This window comes from Callorhinus ursinus, unplaced genomic scaffold (genome assembly GCF_003265705.2).
Source record: "Callorhinus ursinus isolate GAN/ISIS: 27379988/994484 unplaced genomic scaffold, GSC_fseal_2.0 scaffold4, whole genome shotgun sequence".
Taxonomy (NCBI): Eukaryota; Metazoa; Chordata; class Mammalia; order Carnivora; family Otariidae; genus Callorhinus; species Callorhinus ursinus.
The window spans coordinates 100,655,495-100,673,189 of record NW_027397066.1 but is presented as its reverse complement, the minus strand read 5'-3'; the positions used below and the strand labels follow the sequence as shown (position 1 = coordinate 100,673,189).

The following is a 17,695-nucleotide window of genomic DNA, read 5'->3' as shown; positions in this document are numbered from 1 at the left end:
ATTTTTTCTTATCAGTATAGCATCTGACCATCATATTATTTATTTTCTTAGTGAAATCTATTCGAAGTATACCTGCCTACCTTGCAGAAACCCTCTACTATGCTATGAAGGTAAGTGTATATCTTGAATCTTCCATCTAATTAATTTATCTTTCTAGCTATCTTTCCCTTTGTATTATTATGATTTAAATGATAGACTTTGGTTTTTTTTTTTTTAATTCTCCTTAAAACATGCAGTTCAATTCTACCAAATTGTTTTACTTTATCAATTCATCTTAACTCAGGGAAGTTTGATGCTCTGTTTGACATTTTGAAACAGTGTGCCTCCCTTTTTTTCTTTCTTATAGGGAGCGGGGACGGATGATCATACCCTCATCAGAATCGTGGTGTCCAGGAGCGAGATTGATTTGTTTAACATTAGGAAGGAGTTCAGGAAGAATTTCGCCACCTCTCTTTATTCCATGATTAAGGTAGTAGAACCTTTCTTTAAATTATGTTCAGAAATCCAGAGCAGACCAATAGATAGCATGTAAGACAAGAGATGGGAGAACCCACTTGTTGTATAAAGTTTCAAATTTTAGTGGCGTGATTAGAGCCGTGACTTATAAAGCTCGGCTTACAATATTTCCTTAAAGTACAGATGATGGCTCCCAAGTGAAAGATGGACTCTTGGTGAGGCTGAGGCTCTTGGGGAGCTTAGGAACATCATTTAGTAGTGGTGACAGATGACTCATCAAACCCAGCCCCCACCCCTGAAGATAATGTGTTTGTTCTTTCTCTCTTTTATCAGTTCCAGGTGTCCTTATCAGTGCCTCCTTCCTTTCACTTCGATCTTTCTTTATTGTCTGTTATCACCTTGTCTCTGGTATTAGTTCGTAGTTCAGGAAAGAACCAGCCAGGTCATATCAGAAATAAGTAAAGAGTTTAGGTATTACTATCATTTTTGTTTTTTTTAAAAAGCTAGGGAGACTGGCCTATATTTAAATTTGGCTTAAGGCCTTTTGACTTTCTTTTCTTTCTTTCTTTTTTTCCCTTTCTTTTCTCTCTCCTCTTTCTTTTGATAAAAGGGAAAGTGGGCCATATGCAAAGCAGGATCTCAACTAAGCAAGCTTTGAACTTTGTGTGTAGGTGTGGCTGGGTTGAAGGGCACTAGAGACTTCTCACATGCACTCTTTGCTTGAAACATTAATTTATCATACATATCTGTGTGTGAGATAAGCAGAGGTAAAGCATATCCTGCCCCTCTGTCTTTGAAGCAAAAACACAAGAGCCACACAGTCCCAGGATTGCCTCCCTTAGCCAGACACATAGTATGTGATAGTAACTTAAAGGTTTAGAAAGCTCGGTTTGAATGTCATTGTAAAAGCTTCCTTGTTCTCTGCATTACCAGAGGGAAGAACATACTTCATTGTCTCAGAGCTGTGCCTTTAAGGGGTAAAATTAGAAAGTTAAACACATGTTACATTGGTAGGAAACTCCTTGTATAACATTCCTGATGTGAAAGTCACATACACAGAGATTATCCACTTGGGAGCAAAGTCACATGAACAAAACTTGTTGCCAGACACTTAGTTTTTTGATTTTCTGCAGCTTCTGTGACTCATGGAGGGTAACGGAGTACATTCGGGTTTCAGGGTGATACGTCTGGGGACTATAAGAAAGCCCTCTTGCTGCTCTGTGGAGGAGAGAACGACTGAGGTACCAGCTGGAGAGAGATCCTGCGCCATGCTGGCCACAGCCGCCGTGACGCCGGCGACCTTCCTAAGCCTCTCACTGTGCTTGCTTGTATGCCCGTGCCTGACGCATTGCCTTGTTCATACTAGCGTGCTAATGACCAAAACATACATGTTGCAGAAGAAAAATAGCGGTGCTTCTTGCTGATGTTCAGTAAAGCTCTTTCTCTTTGTCTTTTGTAGTACTGAAGCATACTTACATTACTAAAGTCTAAAGTCTGGGTCATTTAGATTTTCTTTTAAAAGATCTGACTGCTTTTAGCCTTTTTAAAAAACTTCATTTATATTAAATTGATAACTGTATTTCCTTAATCGGAACCTTAGCCTTAAAATGATGGAACTCCTGGAAGTGTTATTAATCAAGTTTGCTACTAAACTAAACCTGAAAAATTACGGTGGTTGCATTAAAAGATTCATGAGAAATAAACATTTCCTTCCCCCTGACTCGTGTGGGTGTGTGTTCAGAAAAACTTTTTAAAAATTATTTTTATTTGACTATGGTTGATACAAGGTTCCTTTAGTTTCAGGTTCTCTGTGCTGTGCTCTCCGCAGGATGGCCACCATCTGTCACCATGTGACACTGTTCCAGTATCATTGACCGTAGTCCTTAGGCTGCTGCTTTTATTCCTGTGACCTAGTCATTCCGTAACTGGGAGTCTGCATCTCCCACTTCCCTTAACCATCACTTTGTTCTCCGTATTTATAGGTCTGATGCTGTTTGTTCGTTCAAACAGTGCTCCAAAGACAGAGGGCGGCAAGATACGCTCTACCTCTGCTTATCTCACACACAGGTGCTGTTTGTTCATTCATTTGTTCTTTAGATTCCACATATGAGTGAAATCAGATGGTATTTGTCTTTCTCTGTCTTATTTCACTGAGCACAATACCATTAACAATGATACCTTTTTTCAAGCTATATATATATATATATATCACTGTGTAAGTTTAAAGTATACAGCTCAATGAATTGATTTATATAAATTGCAAAATGATTACCATAATACATTTGGTTAACATCTGTCATCTCATAAAAATTAAAAAAAATTTTTTTTTCCTTGATGAGAACTCTTAGGATCTGTCTTTCAAATATACTGTGTAGCAGTGTGAACCATAGTCATCACATTGTACATTACATCCCCAGTACTTAATTTATCTCAAAACTGGAAGTTTGTACCTTTTGACCACTTTCATCCAATTACCCCATTCCCCATTGCCCACCTCTGGTGACCACAAATCTGATCTCTTTTTCTATAGCTTTGATTTGTTGATGTTGTTTTTTTGGATTCCACATGTGAGCTCATAGAGTATCTTTTCTGTGACTTACTTCACTTAGCATAATGTCCTCAAGTTTCACCCATGTCACAAATGACAAGATTTCCTTCCTTTCTATGGTTAAATAATCTGTTACGTATCACATTTTCTTTATCCATTCATCCACTGATGGACAATTAGGTTGCTTCCATGTCTTGGCTATTTGTAAATAATGCTGCAATGAACATGGGTTGTCTCTTAAACCTTTGTGATTGTCCAAGCAGCCTACTTTTGTTCTTAGTGGCTCCCAGGAGTTGAAGGTGTGCCAAGACCTATTAGTGTCCTAGAATGGGGGATCTCAGTCATTACCTAAATTGAGGCTGATTGGAATCCAGACTCTCAGCAGCTTTTAAGGTATGCAAAAATACCTTTGTCAGGGGAAGACAGAGAGATGGGCATCTCTGTTTGCCTCTTTGCTCTTTGCGCTGAGCCCTAGGGTGATGGCCAGTTAGGAACTGTTTCTTAGTTTGGTACTCTCCCATTGAACTGGTGAACAAAGTCTTTCTGGCCTCCAGAGCCAGGCTATCTGGAGCGTTAACCTGGAGTGGGGCAGAGGGAGGGAATGAGGATGGCACCTGCCAGTCTGCCTGATTGGTGGAGAGGATTGTAGTCAGCCTCTGGGTGTCTATTTGATTAGAAGCTACCCCATAGGCCACAACGATAAAAATTAGCTAATAGGCCTCTTTTCGCAGAAAGACTGGGCACATGTTTTGCTCTACTAGCTCTGTGCTATGCCCCGGGGCGGGTAGCTGGTGGAAACTATTTCTCCATTTGTAACAGCCCTTCAGGCCCTGTGAGCACAAGCCACACTGGCCACCAGAGCCAGGTGATCAAGAGGTATCTCCTGGTGGCAGCTGTAACAATCAGACGAGTGCACAAGCTCCCACCCAGGAGCACCAGTGAGCCAGACCCAGGTGGTGGGAGGCACAGAGAGAGTGCCCATTGTGGCCTCTGTCACCCGAGAGCACCTCAGTAGGCCTGGGGGCTGCTAAACCAGAAGCCTGCCCCTTAGGCTGAAGCTCTAAGACAAGCAAATAGGCCTCTTTCACAAAAGGATTGAGGGTGGGTTTCAGTCTGCCCTCCCTGTGCTTGGGTGTGGTAGCCAGCCCGCACCATCTCTTCCTTTGATCCAGACCCGTCCTTCCCACGACCCTGAGCCCTGCTGGCCGCCAGAGCCAGGTGATCAAAGGGTGTCTCCTGGGTGGCAGCCTTGAAAACGGGGGCACCGGAGATCCTGATCACACGGGGAGAGAGTGAGAAGACAGTGCCAGTCCTCTGAGTGCTTTGGAGAGGGTTTTTTTTTTAATTTTATTTAAATTCAATTAATTAACCTAATGTATTATTTGTTTCAGGGGTACAGGTCTGTGATTCATCAGTCTTCTATGATACCCAGTGCTTTGGAGAAGATTATAGTCAGCCCTTAGGGTGTGTGTTTAATTGCAAGCCTGCCCCTCGGGCTGCAGCTGTGATGAGACCTACTAGGCCTCTCACAGGTGAGGCTCCCCTGTCTGTCGCCTCTCTACTGTCCCCTGGGGGTGGTGCGCAGTTAAGAACTCCTTCTCTGTTGCTTACAGTCCTTTGGGACCTACAAGCGTCAGCCCTGCTAGCCACCAGAGCCGGGTGATCTAGTGGTGTCCCCTGGGTGGCAGACGCACACACCGGGACTTCCCAGGAGTGGACATGTGCCTTTCTGGGAGTTACTGGGGACCTGGAGTGAGGCAGAGGGAGAGCGCAAAAGTGGTGCCTTGCACACCTCCCTTTTAGGAGATGATTTCCTTAGATATGCGTTAAATTAGATGCCTGCCCCTCCGTGCTGATGCTTTTAAGATAAGCAAAATCGGCCTGTTTCACAGAAAGTCTCGGTGCTTTTTGGTTCGCTGCCTCTGTGCTAGCTCCCGGAGTGGGTGAGCCCGCATGAGCCCTGTAAGAACTGTGTCTCGGTTCGCCAGAGCCTTGTGGGTCCTGTGGATGCGAGCCCTGTTGGCTTTCACAGCTAGATGTTTTGGGGGCTCATCTCTCAGGTGCAGGGCTTAAAAGTTGGAGTGCTAACTGTGGGGTTCAAACCCTGTGCTTCCCAGGGGGAGGCTCAGGGTTGTGAGTTCCCTTGCAGCTGTGGGTTGTAGCTTCTCCTTCCAGGGGTGTGGTTTATGGGGAGATTGTGCCGGTCTCTCCTGCCCATTCCCAGGTGGGTTTTTTCTTGTTTGCCCAATGCATAGCAGTCACTCAGCTAGTTTTTTGTTTTTGTTTTAGAGAAAGAGAGCATGAACAGGAGGAGGGACAGAGGGAGAGGGAGAGAGGAGAGAGAATCTTGAATAGACTCCATGCTGAGCTTGTAGCCTAACTCGGGGCTCAATCTCACGACCCTGAGCTCATGATCTGAGCCAAAATCAAGAGTCGGATGCTCAACAGACTGAGCCACCCAGGCGCCCCTTTGGCTTTTTTTTTTTTTTTAGAGGAAATTATTCCATATATGGTTGTAGATTTGGTGTGTCTATGGAAGGAGGTGAGTTTTCTTCTTTTTTCTATTGATAAGGTGAATTATATCAATTGATTTTCCAATGTTAAGCAATCTTGAGTTCTCAGGATCAATTCCGCTTTGCCATGATGTATTATCATTTTAAAATATTGCTGGATTTGTTTTGTTACTATATTTTTGAGAACTTTTTCTGTGTTGATGGGGCATACTGGCCTGTAGCTTTCTTTTCTTGAAATATTTTTGTCTAGTTTTGGTATCAGAGTAATACTAGCCTCATAAAATAAGTTGGGAGTGTTCCTCCTGTCTGTGTGAGAATTTGTGTAGACTTGGCATGAAAATTTTACTTATGTGTTTGGTAGATTTTCCAGTGAAGTCATTTGGGCCTGGAATGTTTTTTGGAAGGTTTTAAGCTGAAAAATCGAATACATATAATTTTTTTAATTAAAATGAAATGTTTACTAAAAATCTATCTCAAAATTAATCATTGCACATCACTGGGTGTTGGCAGAATAGTTGAGAAATAAGATGCCCTAAAATATTCTGTACTCTATTTCCAATTGTTATAAACAATTTTGATCATGTCAGTCTTTTTTTTAATTTAAATTCAGTTAATTAACATACAATGTATTATTTATTTCCAGGGTACAGGTCTGTGATTCATCAGTCTTATATAATACCCAGTGCTCATTACAACATATACCCTCCCCAATGTCCATCACCCAGTTACCCCATCCCTCTACCCCCCTTCCCTCTAGCAACACTCAGTTTGTTTCCTATGATTAAGAGTCTCTTATGGTTTGTCTCCCCCTCTGGTTTTGTCTTGTTTCATACAATTTTTAATACATAGACATCGAATATATATCTATATAGATCACAAACTTAGTGGCTTAAAATAACACAAATTGTCGTATAGTTCTGGAGGTCAGAAGTCTAAAATAAGTCTCAATCGTTTAAAATAAAGGTATTGACAAGGCTGTGTTCCCTTCTGGAAGCTCTAGGGGAGAATCCCATTTCCTTGTCTACTTCAGCTTCTAGAAGACACCTGCATTTCTTAGCTCTTGGGTCCTTCCTCCATCTTCAAAGCCAGCATTCACTTTAATTTCTGCTTTCTGTCCTCACATCTTTCTCTTACTCTGACTCTTTCCGTTTTGAAGGACCCTTGTCAATTACATTGCCCGCGCCCCATAATCCAGGATAATCTCCCCATCTCAGGATCACATCTGCATATCCCCTTTTGTCATAGGAGTTCACAGATTCTGAGGGTTAAGACAAGGACATATGTATTTTTTGGGTGGGGGACATTTTATAGATGGTTTTAGGAAATGATTTTGTAGTATACACACTCTGTTAGGGTAGTAGTGCTGCTCCACATTCTCCGTGTGAGCAGAACTGCCATATAGTAGATGCCTGGTTAATTCTGCTGACATAAATGGGGAAAAGCATTTCTTTACTAGATTTTTTTTTTTTTTTAGATTTTATTTATTTATTTGACAGAGCGCGAGCGAGAGAGTACAAGCAGGGGGAGCGGCAGGCAGAGGGAGAGGGAGAAGCAGGCCCCCTGATGAGCATGCAGCCTGTCCTGGAGCTTGATCCGGCTCATGACTGGGAGCCAAAGGCAGATGCTTAACCAACTGAGCCACCCAGGCAACCCTCTTTACTTGATTTTTTGACTTGTATTTCATTTCAATCATCAAAACCCTCTAGGGACAAGTTTTTCCTTTCTCATATGCCTGTGTGTGTTTGTATTTCACATAAGAGGTTAAGAATCAATTTGTCAATTTGTGTGTGCACACCTGGAGGCCTCTCTGGCCAAGCCTGTGCAGTCTATCTTATGCCCAGTGGGTGGTGCTGTTGGCATAAATTTACTTTCATCACATTCAAACCACTTGTATTTCATAGCAGCAAACTTTAAAATTTTTCAGTATCAGATGACTTTCCAATACAATCGTCCTCACTCTAACACACAGACAAAAAGTCAATCTAAATTTTAACCCCCTTTTTGATTACTTATCTGGCACTTGGTTTAGAATCATCCTGTTTTCCTGGGCTTAGGGCATTTTTTCCCCCTTTATAAAGCACTGGTTTATCCTTTGCCCCAAGATTTTGAAGTCTAATTCCTACCTTTTTCCTAGGTAGTTCCACCCATATTCCTGTGTTATATATAAAAACGACTATTTTCTTCTTCATTCATGTTTTTCTATTGGTTTCCTGCTATAATAGATGACTATTTAAGGTTATTTACTCTATTCCATTTTCTCTTCTACCTCCTCTCAGCATACTTAAGTTACTCTTTTTGGTGCCTTTCATGTTTATCTATGTAACTTTAAGAAATATGTTTACATTTTTATTTCTTGTTCCAACAATTATGGAAAGAATCTCTAGACTCCTCATTTGGAAAGGCTAGGGTACCAGAGACTCTACCTTTCTTCTCTCCTTTCCCCTTTCCGTCTTCCAACTCTGGTTAACTGTAATTTTGCTTTTCAAATTGTCAGCATTGATTCTGTTTACGTTCTATTCTATAATCCCAATTAAGTCATTATATTTGTCAGTGTATTGATTCTACAATTTGGAAATAAAGAATTTCAGATTATCAACTCATAGCTAACCTACCTTTGTTCCATGATTTCATTTCCCTTCTTTTGTACTTGTATGTCCCGCCCTCATTTATTGTTTCTTAAGTGTTTGTAACAGTTCTTGGGTGTTGCCCTCACTACATTCTCCTGGAAATCTAGCACCTTCCCCACGTTTCTCCTCCTGGGATTTCTTTCCTGCAGCTCCATCCTTTGATTTGACTGTTTTCTTTCTAGGTCTACTGCCTATCTGCCTGCCTGCCTGCCTGCCTTCCTTCCTTCCTTCCTTCCTTCCTTCCTTCCTTCCTTCCTTCCTTCTTCCCTCCCTCCTTATTTCTTTTCTTTCTGGCTAAGTATAGGGGTAGGAAGTTGGTGAGAGAGGTTCTGAGCTCCAGGGTATAGTGTGTATATGAGCCTTGTTTCATACACAGATTTACAATTAATTCTTCTGTTTTAGGTCCTGCATGTCATCCTTATCTCCATCCTACTTGATATCTGTGTCACAGGCTTTTCTGGGGTAACATAGAGAAGACTGCCTTTCTTTACACTTGCAGCCTCTTTTTTGTATATTTTCAGTTAGGGCTTCATCACTTTCCATCACTCTTCTTTCAGCTTTCCATTTCCTAGAAATTTGATGACATTTCTCTTGTGCTGATGGCTTCCCTGTCATTCTCTTTATTGTGAGATTTTTAATGCCTTGATTCTCATTTTAATAGTGTCCAGGGCTCATAATTGCTCAGACTGCCATCTTGAACTGGATGTTCTAAAATGACTTCTCAAGGGCCCAGGCTCTTCACAGGGCCTTTTACCAGTCCCGCCTCGTCCCCCATGCCCTTGTCATTCTTGTTTCCCTTCGTGCAACTGCTGTGACTTCTTTCCAGAAGCCCAGTCCTATTCCTACTACCAGGCCAGTGTATAGTTGACCCTTGAACAACATGGGTGTGAACTACATGGGCCCATTTATGTGTGTATTTTTTTCCATAAATACAGTACAGTACTGCTTATGTATTTTCTCTTGTTTATGATTTTCTTAATAAGAAAATGTCTAACATTTTCTTTTCTCTAGCTTACTTTATTATAAGAATAAAATCTATAATTTGTGAAACATACAAACTGTGTTAATCGACTATTATGAGTAAGTCTTCCGGTCAACAGTAGGCTATCAGTAGTTAAGTTTTTGGGGAGTCAGAAGTTAATATACAGACTTGACTGCACATGGGGTCAGCACTGCTACCCCGCACATCGTTCAAGGGTCAACTGTAGTATTTAAAACCGCCTTTGTACCTCCCTCACTGAGGATGATCCTAGTTGCCCTGCAGCGCTACGGACGGGAGTCCTGGTTCTGATCTCTGGGTCCCAGATTTGTCCTGAAGACATGACTTCTCCTGCCTCTTATGCCCCAGACTCCTGGGACATCACTTCTGCTTTCTTTCTGTTTCTAGCAACTTCGTCTTGTGTTGGCCTCTTCTCTTTGCCCATTGGTAGTCTCACGAGTCAACCAGAGCATAGCACACCTCCCAGATGATCATGGCCAGTGTGCCCCAGCCACCATCTCAGATTCCCTGTTACTGTGGACCATCTGTGTCACTGGGCCCTCACTACTTTCTCCTGGAAATCTAGCTGCAAGTTGCTGTCTGTTTGTCCGCTGAGGTGGCCACTTCTTTGAACACTTCCTTGTCCTCCTGGTTGCCCTTCCTGCTTTTCATTCAGTCCGCCTCCAACTGTGCTCTGACCTAACACATCTTCTGTCATTAGGCACCATCTTCTCTCCACTTATTGCTTGCTTGGGCTGCTGCAAAGAAAACAGAGATACTTGGTACTTTCATCTCTTCACGTATCACCCTCCAATTCTCCAATTCCTACAATCTAATATATCCTCAGTGGGGGCAATATCATCCCTAACAGGATAGAAATTGGTTTTTGGGAGCTGAAAAAATTTACTCTTTTTGTGTCTACAGCACAGATACATCACACAGTACATGAACAGATAAGCAGCATATATCTGTGGTATTAAAATTTCACGGGCAGTGGGCATTAGGAAAAAAATGTCTATGAAAATCCCTTGTGTGTTGGGGGGCAATAATTTTTTTTATAATTCATATTTTATTTTTGGGGGGTCTCTTTCTTTAAACTTTACTTCTTTATTTTTTTTTCTTATGTTCAGTTAGCCGCTGTATAGTACATCCTTAGTTTTTGATGTAGTGTTCAACGATTCATTAGTTGCATATAACACCCAGTGCTCCTTACCACATGTGCCCTCCTTAATACCCATCACCCGGTTACCACCTCCCCCCACCCCCTTCCCCTCTGAAACCCTCAGTTTGTTTCCCGGGGTCCACAGCCTCTCACGGTTCGTCTGGGGGCCAATAATTCTTTAAAAAGGTTAAGAAACACTGCTATGATCTTGGCCAGTTTACTTCTCAGGTACCATTTTCATTGTTTGCACTTACCCAGAAACCTTCAGTAGTCCCCACGGTCAACATGATAAAGCCAGAATTTCTTGTTCTGTAGTTTGCTGCCCTTCATACTTTGTTCGCAATCATCTTTCCAGGGCTAGCTCTCACTGGTGTTTCTACGTAAGTCCTCTCTAGCCTCCTAACCACAGCCCTTGCTTTCTTACTTTGCTGTTGCCAGTCTCCTACCCGAATGCCTTTCCCTCATCTCTTCCCTATGAAAATCCATTCAGCTTTCAAGGTCCAGGAAAACTCCAGCTCTGTCTTTAAGTCTTTCCTAACCACTTCAGGCAAAAGCAACCTCCCTTTCTTTTATGTTTCAGTAATTTATCTTACCTATATCATAAAGTAGATGGGAATTTATTATTTTGTGATTTTAATCTACTTAGATCTCTCCCCCAATAGCTGTCTTATACTAGCCTTATTCTAGCCTTATACTCTGCTCTAGTTAGAATAGTCCATGTGCAGTTGGCACTGTTACTTTTTTTGTAATTGATTTAATCATTTCTAATTTTGATTAACAATAAAAGCCCAAATATATATATTGGAGGAAGACATAATAGGAGAAACTTTGTTGATAGTGTGAAGAAATAGATTTACGTGCTTTTTCTCTTTATCTTTCTAATTAATAAACTAAATACGTTTGTCAATGAGCAGAACAGTGTGTGGCAGACATAAACTAAAAGCTTTACAGAAGCCATAGGTCATGGTATTGTCATTTCTCACTGTTAAAAAAATTGATTATAATAGCTAACCTGGAGTTGTTGTTTGCAGTCAAGTAGTTTTAGATATCATAAGAACTTTAAGAAGCTTCAGATAGTGATTGATACTGAGACTCATCTCTCTTTGTGGAGAACAATTATTTCTGCTTAAGAACTTACAGTCTGGTGGGAGATCTCCACTGATGGGCATGACCTGAAGACCCTACCCAGTTCCATCTTTGATACTGGGCCAGGTTGAACTGGATTGCCCACATGAAGACTAGACTTGTGTAAGAGTACCAGAGAGAGGGAAAGAGAGACAGAGAGAGAGAGAGACAGAGAGAGGAAGAAAAGAAATAGAGAGGGGAAAGGAAAAAGAAGAGATATTGATTGAGCTTCAATAAACTTGTAGAATTTTTATATCTAAAAATTTCAAACAGAATTATTTTCTTATAGCATAGTTAAGTTTTATATCATTAAAAAAACATAAAGTTGTGTTTTTCAATACATACTGGGTGGGGACATCCACCAAAACATACTTGGGATGTTAGAGACTTTTATCTTGTCTGGAGGAAGTAAAGATCAAGGCTTTTATTTTGGAGGATCCTGGAGGCTGGGATATATCTCAGATGGGCCTCAGTGGAAGGGATGCTGGCAAGGGAAATCCCAGGGGGCAGCAGTGGATCTATGAATGGGGGGTTCTGGCAGTCATCTGCTCATATGAATCCTGTATGTAAGGAGGTACATAATATATCTCAGTAGGGTAATGATTAAGAGCATGGCTCCTGAGCTAGACTGCCTGACTTAGAATTCCTTCTCCACCATCTACTAGCTATCTGACTCGGAGTAGGTCACTTGATTTCTCTGACCAATTTCCTCATGTGTAAAATGAGAATGATAGGTGTGTACTTTATTGAGAATTACATGAGTTAATACTTGTAAAGATATACCTGGGCAGAGTAAGTTCTCAACCATGAAGGTTTTTTTATTCCCTGCCTCTAGTGCTACGGGTGGCATGTAGAAATCGTGATATTAAATATTTGCTAAATAATAAATGTGGCACCACCTGTGAGAGGAATGAACTAAACCTTTTGTGAGTCTTTGGAGAATGACGATGCAAAGATCCAGATCCTAATAGCTCTTTATTAAACGATAATCTTAAATAAAATTACTAGGTTTTTTTTTTCAAAATTTTGTTTTATTTATTTGAAAGAGAGAGAGTGAGTGAGTGAGAGAGAGCATGAACCGGGGGAGCGGCAAGCAGGGGGAGAAGCGGGCTCCCCGCTGAGCAAGGAGCCCGATGCGGGGCTCCATCCCAGGACCCCGGGATCATGATCTGAGCTGAAGGCAGCCGCTTAAACCACTGAGCCACCCAGGTACCCCTGAAATGACTAGTTTTAATTTATTAAAGTCTATTGCTAGGTTCTATTTTATGTCTATGTGACAAGGGGAATCATTAGTTGTTTCTTGTTTTTCCTTGGTGATGGTGTTGCTGCTGAACGCTCACTAGGAAAGAACAAGGTTTTCATTTCTTCATCCCAACCTAGAAAGGGAAGGCTGGGATTTGTGTTCCTCCAGGTTTAAGCTGTGAGGAGCATCTGTTTCATGTGTTTTCAGCATGAAGGAGGCAGAGATGGAAGTGGGATGGGGAGATTATGCAGGATCAGTCCTGAGCGGGAAGGCTGCCTTTCAGAAGATGGAGGTGAGAAAGGCCATATGGAGGGTGAGGACCGAAGGGGCCTTCTTGAGGGATTGGGCCTATGCTCTGCTCCTTGGTCCCAGGAGGTGCCCTGGAACGTGGCAATGCCTTTGATGGGGCAGCTGATGGAGGGCAGTAGAGGATGAGGGTTAGGGATGTGCTGCCGCTGCTGCTTCAAACCAACCACCTAAACAGCATTGTTCAGGAGAATTAGGATGACTGATCACCACAGAAATCCTTAAAACGTTTTTTTTTTTTTTTTTTTTTTTTTGGTATTGTGTAAGCCCCACTAGTTTCTTGTGTGATATCAATGGAGGGGGAGTGGTTTACAAAGCATGATGAAATTTGAAATTCTTATCAGTATGAAAGATGGGGGATTTAAATTCACACATTTAATTTGATTTAAGAAAAAGAGAATAGCATGAAATTTCTGCCCCTTAGTGTTGTGGGGCACATTTGAAGCCTCTACAGTATACGGTTCAGCTGATGATTAGCTGAAGCTGGACATAAATGGAAGATTTTAAAACTGTTTTTGATACTAGACATTGCTTTGTAAATTTGCAGTTTTAAGGTGTATATTCACAGATTATTTTCTCCTTAGAAAGTTGCTATTTGTGTAAGCTATTATTAAGGCAGACCGTCTGGAAATGCCATAGTGATTTAACAGAGTGTTGTAGTGTTTGCGGTGGTTGACTTGAAGGGGCATCTCTAGAACATTCCCCATCCCCTATTGCCCTCCATCAGCTGCTATATCAAAGGACTTGCCACATTCCAGCGTACTTCATGGGAACTGAAAGTGGGGTACAGTCTCAAGGCTGTCAAGAATTTTCCTCTATCCCTACCCTTCTGTGTGCTCACCTCATCTTCCTCTCCCCTAGGCATGAAAATATATGGCACTCATATTTAAAATATAAAAATAAAATTTAGCATCAAATTAGCTAACTATGAAAATGACTAATTTTCTTTTTTTAAAAATTTTTTTAAAGATTTTATTTATTCACTCATGAGAGACAGAGGGAGAGAGAGAGAGAAGCAGAGGGAGACGCAGGCTCCCAAGGAGCAGGGAGCCCGATGCGGGACTCGATCCCAGGACCCTGGGATCACGACCTGAGCCGCAGGCAGACGCCCAACCATCCAAGCCACCCAGGCACCCAAAAATGACTAATCTTCAATTTCTATAGTTACAAGAGAGATATAATCTAGAAAAGATGTAACATGACTCACGGATGTATGTGCCAGAAACAGAGCCTGGTCTGTAGCGGGCACCCAATGACTGCTTGTTGAATTAATGAACCATAATACCTATGTATTTTATATAGTCTCTATATAGATACTTATAGGAGACAGCATGAGAAAATGCAATGAGTGTGGGCTTTGTTGTGAGAGGAAAGAGATTGAAGTTCTGACTCTTCTTGGACAAATCACTTATCTTTAAGATGGTATTAATAAGACCTACTGTATAGAATTGCTATGAGGATTAAATAAGAAGACATAAGTAACACATTTAACAAAGTGAATAGAATGTAGTTACTATTCAATAAGTATTTTCTGATGGTTAGGGTAAATAATCCTAGCTGCTGTAACATACAAACCCACTATTCTCAGATACTTAACTTTATAAAATTCATCCCTTCCTCATTTCCAGATGAGTATTTCTGGGTGTGTGGTATTCAGTGTGATCATTTTGGAACTAAGGTTTCTTCCATCTGGTGACTTCGTCCTACTCTGTGTCCCTGGAGTTATCTCCATTCAGCCAATGGATGGGGAAAGAGGAAGCAGGATGAAGGGCGGGACGCTTTAGTGACATACATAACTGTCTCCACGTCCCAGGGGCTAAAAGTCTGTTATGGATCCAGCTATAATGAAGACTAGTTAATATAATCTTGTGTGCTCAGAAGAGGAAATGTGTTTGGTGAGCATCTGGTCAGTCTCTGCTACAACTTTATTCCCCTCTCCTCTTCTATTTTTCCTCTCTTAAACTACAGTGGTATTTTAATTTTTATTTATTATTAATTACTACTAAGTCTAATGCTGTTTCTTTTTGAAGGTCTAATTCATTTAGTCATTTCTTGTACATGATAAGCCTTTTTTGTACTTGGCTAGACTCTAGGGCAAAGTTTGCATCAAAACCCTTGAAGAAGTTTAAAGGGTCTTAGGGGGAGAGGGAGGGAGGGAAGGACTGAGGGAGAGTGACAGAGAGAGAGAGAGAGAGAACAAGTGAGAGCGTGAGTGTGCATGAGAGCATGAGCACATATTTAATGCTGGCAAGGAGGAGGCGAAACATGCACTCTCATTGACTCCTGATTAATACCACCCTTCTGGAGAGAAATTTGACTTTAAAATATTTATACTATTTGACATAGTGTTTCTATTTTGGGGACATGACCTAAGGAAATGCTTTGAAACATAGATAAAAATTCTTATGTGTAAAATGTTAACCATAACATTACTTGTAGTACAAATAATTGGAAACAATCTAAGTGAGAACCCTAGAGGGATGGTTAAATAAATTACAGTACATACATATAATGAAATGTGGTGCAGCAATCAGATTTCTAAATAACTCCCAGGAACAAGAGAAAATACACTGCAATGTTAAATGATGAAAGTAGAACATACAATTCTAGAGTTACTATAATTCCACCATAGAAAGAAAATATTCAAGAAATATACTGGATATAACCAATATGTCTATGTAGAGTAGAATGGATAAATTAAAAATTTCTATATCATGCAGTGGATTATTATACAACAATGAAAATAAATGAACTCCAGCTACATTCAATAATGTGGATTAATCTGGCATACATATTGTTGAGTGAAAACATCAAGATATAAAATATGATTTAATTTATATAAAGTTTAAAAATGGACAAAATTAAAATCAAATTTTTGGTAATATATATACTTAGGTGATAAAATTATAATGAAAAGCAACAGAAATAATCACAAAAGTTAAGTTGGTCATTACTTATGGGGGAAGAAGAAGGTGATAATTGGGGAAAGATGTTTGGGAGATTCTGAAGTGATGGTAATTTTCCATTTCTTGGCCTGGATGATGGTTACTGGAAGTTTGTTTTATAATTATTTCTCAAAGTCTGCATTTACATTATGTGCACTTATACACAGGTGTTATATTTCACAATAAAAATATTGGAAATACTAGAAAGAAAATAAACTACTCATAAAAGTATTATTTAATGGTAAAATTATAGTTGTTTTTTGTCTTTGTATCTTACTCTATTTTCCAAATTTCCTACAATGTACACACCTTCCTTTTATCATCAGGGACCCCATCAGCTAAGGCCAGTGAGAAAATCATTGCTGGATTTACCTCCTTGCAGGTGAAAATAACTAGTCTAAGTCTAAGAGTTCAAATGGGATTTTAGAAAACACTTATGGAAGGAAATGCCAGGTAAAGATGGGTTTCCTGCTAGTCAAACAAATGAGCTAACCTCATTTCAGGGTGGTGAGACCCGGAACATGCAGAATGCACAGTCTACTAGTTTACGTTCTTTCCTTGCAAGTAGCAGAAATGAACTCAGGTTGCCTTAGATATCGCTTAGTTTGATTTAACATGAGGGTAAGCAAAAATCCAGCTACTTCTGTCTTAAGCAATTTGGACATTCATTATCTCAAGTAACAAGAAGTCCAGAAGTTCTGGAGCTGGCTAATTTTTCTCCTCTTATGTATTGCCATTACTATGATTCCATTCCAACAACTCCGTCTCTTTGTCTTTTTTTTTTTTAAGAGAGAGAGACACACACACACAGAAAGAGGGAGACCGTGTTTGCCAGTAGGGGGAGGTACAGAGGGAGAGGGAATCCCAAGCAGTTCCACACCCAGCATGGAGCCTACCATGGGGCTTGATCCCACAACTCAGAGATCATGACCTGAGCCGAAATTAAGAGTCTGATGCTAAACTGACTGAGCCACCCAAGTGCCCTATGTCTTTTTGTCTTTAAGTCCAAATTTACAAATATTTGAGGGGCCCAGCTGGTGTAAGTTGATCATTCCTGAAAGCGTATTATAGCTAAGTCGCAGAGCAACAAGGAACAGACAACTGGGAACCCACCTCCATAGGGAGCCAGCCAAGAGGTGTGTAGTATATTAACATTTCATATCTGGTGAAGAGGAAGGGGAGAAGGGATATCCATTCCATGTTTTAATAATCATCTTTTTTTTTTATTTTTCAGTATTCCTGTATTTCGGTAACTTCTCTGACACTATGTGATGTTAAGGAACTATGTATTTTATGACCACACTTAATCCTTCCTCTAGGCAGTGAGCGTGGCTCAGGAGGGAGTCCATACATGACTTCCAAGCAATGTTAGTCAACACCCTTTTAAAATTTTAATATGGATCCTGGGGGAAAACAGGTTACTTATCTTTTCTCTGAATTCGTGTGCTGAGATTACCATTTAAACCAGGATCTGCTGGCGTCTATCATTACCAGTGAATGGAAGAAAGCCTGCTGAGAATAAAGCCAACACAAAAAAGAGCAGAGCAGAGATGGAGTAGGTAAAAGTCCTGATGAAGTGTTCTAAGCAATTTGATCCATTCCTGCCTAAAGCTACATCAACTCTGCTTAAGCTAGTTTCTTTCATAGTAACCATGAGAGCTGATCAACATACATTTTCTCTTTCATTCTGTGTCAATGCAAAAGAAAATGGAGAAAGTATGAAGTGGGTGTGAGGTCAGCTATATGCATGAAAGTCCCAATAAGAAAGCAATTTGTTTTCCCTATTGCTAG

General features: G+C 40.7%; 1 protein-coding gene across 2 annotated transcripts in view; it reads left to right on the top strand.

The window, feature by feature from the left end:
- Positions 1-2,176, top strand: part of ANXA5 (annexin A5) — a 31,029-nt gene extending 28,853 nt beyond the window's left edge. The window contains exons 11-13 of one of the 2 annotated variants that reach the window (XM_025874110.2): positions 52-110; positions 347-469; positions 1,634-2,176. In XM_025874110.2, the coding sequence (XP_025729895.1) occupies positions 52-110; positions 347-469; positions 1,634-1,696 (245 nt within the window). In that variant the 3' untranslated portion in view covers positions 1,697-2,176. Of the gene's footprint in view, positions 1-51; positions 111-346; positions 470-1,589 lie in introns of both variants that reach the window. The other variant, XM_073892214.1, reaches the window with a different exon arrangement.
- The last annotated feature ends 15,519 nt before the right edge of the window (positions 2,177-17,695 follow it).